This window comes from Montipora foliosa, chromosome 10, assembly GCF_036669935.1.
Source record: "Montipora foliosa isolate CH-2021 chromosome 10, ASM3666993v2, whole genome shotgun sequence".
NCBI classification, from domain to species: Eukaryota; Metazoa; Cnidaria; class Anthozoa; order Scleractinia; family Acroporidae; genus Montipora; species Montipora foliosa.
This window is the reverse complement of record NC_090878.1, coordinates 28,053,294-28,055,793: the sequence shown is the minus strand read 5'-3', so window position 1 is coordinate 28,055,793 and position 2,500 is coordinate 28,053,294. Positions and strand designations below refer to the sequence as shown.

Here is a 2,500-nt window from a genome sequence, read left to right as displayed (position 1 = left end):
GGGGCAGAGGAGGTCCTATTTGACCGTTTTTCCAGGTAAATTCACCTTACAATTGCAGCGTAAATCGATCCTGTTGATTTGAATCACCGTACGTGATCAAACTAAACACAAACGATCGTGTTATGGTTGAAATCCTATCCACGTCAATTTTCCTCACCCTTCGGGCAACGGACTCAACAAATCCAAGCTTTCCGTACCAGGCACAAATTGCCGAGAGTACAAAAGAGACAAGGGATGAAACTGACCACCACCTGACCAGTTGAATGTGGACCGGAGGATACTGGTGATGGAAATGCGTCATCAGCTCTATGAAGATACATAGGAAGTGAAATTAACCGTTACTAATTCAGCCGATTGTCCGGTTTCGCACCAATACATGGAAATTTCGTGCCGAGAAAAACAGCATCAGCATAAGGATAATAGACAAAAAACACAAGAATATATTTTAGATCTTATAACCGCGCTTTGAAAATTTATCTGTTTTCTTAGCACTATAGTCGCAAAGTAGTGCACATTCCACAAAACATTCCTTGATGATTCATTGATTACTGTAGACATCACACAGGGCCATAGCCAGAAAAACTAAATTGTGACTGAAGCAACGTCATCGAAAAATTATGACTGAGGCAACGTCCGTGGTTAAATTACCTTCCTAGGTATATTTAGAGTGTTTACGATGACTACAAGCAATAAAAACGAAAGAAATGACTGAGGCAAGTGTTTAGGTTTGCTTGTTAGTATCTACGGCCCTGCTTAGGCTTTATGTACATTATGCCTTTATTTCCCCACTAAAATGCTCCACCCATTTATGCTCCATTTTTATCCACTAAAATGCTCGGTTTCCCCCAAAAAAGTCACTAAAATGCTCAGTTAATGCTCATGCATAGGGTTTTTTAAAGTTTAACAATTTTAATGTTTCAACACAATTAACAGTTCAGAGTGCTTGACAAAAATGTATATCTAGAATGACAAGTTAACAGCAGCGTATTTAACAGTTTTAATACACCAAAAGATAATTTTCCTAAGTGATCTGTTGTTCTGTTAATCCTTTGTCCCCTTTTGGTGAGACTTAAGTGAAGAGGCTAAGTTAAATCTTCACTTTCTTTTAAAAAATAATTTTTATTTCTATTTTCTGTGGAAAAAACATTAATTTTCCAGGAAAATGCCACTAAAATGTTCTTCGTGGAAGCGTTTCCGAAATAAACACCAGAACATCTATCTTCACGATTCTTCACTGATGACTATAGACACGCCTGATCCGTCTGTAGGACAACAACTGACAACAACGACCACACACGAACTTATTGCACCATCACCTATAGCCATTATGAAATCTCCGATTGCACCATCAGTCGTAGCCGTTGTAAAATATCCGACGACGTAATGGTCTTAATTAATATGGAACTTTCTTCGGGATTTGTATGGGTATAACACTATTAACAACTTACAGCTTTCTTTCTTAAAAGTCACAATGAAATTTAATTGTTTTTTTACGTGAGTAAAGAGTTAGCAAAGTAGTCACACGAGTCACATAATTCAAGAATTACGTTATCCATGGCTATGTCTAGTACGGTGGTTATTTCCCTACCAATGTCGTAATCCTTGCACGTTCTGACTCGTTCTTTGCTTGGCTTGCAGATTATGTTGGGTATGCAGCCCGATAAGGACTATAAGCCGTAGGCCCGATCTCACAAATATCTTCCATGTTAATTCCCTGTGGGACGTTAAAGAACCCACATACTATTCGAGAAGAGTAGGGGATGAAGTTCCCAGTGTTGTGGCTGTCCTTTGTGAGTATATAGGTGGGTGGGTATAGCAGGTCCACATCAGCTGAATAGCTGCCAAAACTTCAACCTGCTCAAACAAAGAAATAACAAAAAAACACCGACAAGATCATAGGAATAGATAGCCCACACTGTCCCAATTCAACTCTTGTCCTTTAATTCCCGAAGTATATATAAGTCTTCACAGATTCTCACTAGTAGATCGAAATCACTCCAAAAAAAACTAATCCAAAAAACATCTATATAATATTTCAAAGCTCAAAGATTCTATTGTTCTGGCACACCCTAGATTAACATGATATGATTGATTGGATCAAGACCCGATGGAAATCGAATTACAGAAACTATTAAATATTTCGCCAAATATCAACAGACCTTAATAATGAGCCTAACAATGAGTACTAAATTTAAAACGGACATATAATTGATCCTATTTCCGACACACTCCCCCATGTGCTTTCTCTGGGGAAGCACATGTAAGTCCAAGAAAAAGAATCTATAAGAAACTTGGGGAATACTATAATGACTCAAAGAACAATGACTGGCATCAGTGAACATAATTCTAGCACTGTTTTCAACATTTATCTGCATGAACTGCATCCCGAATTCGTAGGCCCGCAGCAATTGCTGCATCTCGTCGTGTCTGCATTTGGTGGTCACATGTAAGTTCCAGAGGGTATAAATGCTGAATTGGCCTCTCTAGATGTGTCTTTCCG

At 38.5% G+C, this 2,500-nt stretch overlaps 1 protein-coding gene across 1 annotated transcript in view; it reads right to left on the bottom strand.

Annotated features, from left to right (window-relative positions):
• Nucleotides 1-2,440: 2,440 nt before the first annotated feature.
• The window catches only part of LOC137972723 (uncharacterized), a 2,384-nt gene continuing 2,324 nt past the window's right edge, over nt 2,441-2,500 (bottom strand). The window contains exon 2 of the mRNA XM_068819445.1: nt 2,441-2,500. This exon is cut by the window's right edge and continues 658 nt beyond it. Within this exon, the coding sequence (XP_068675546.1) occupies nt 2,441-2,500 (60 nt within the window).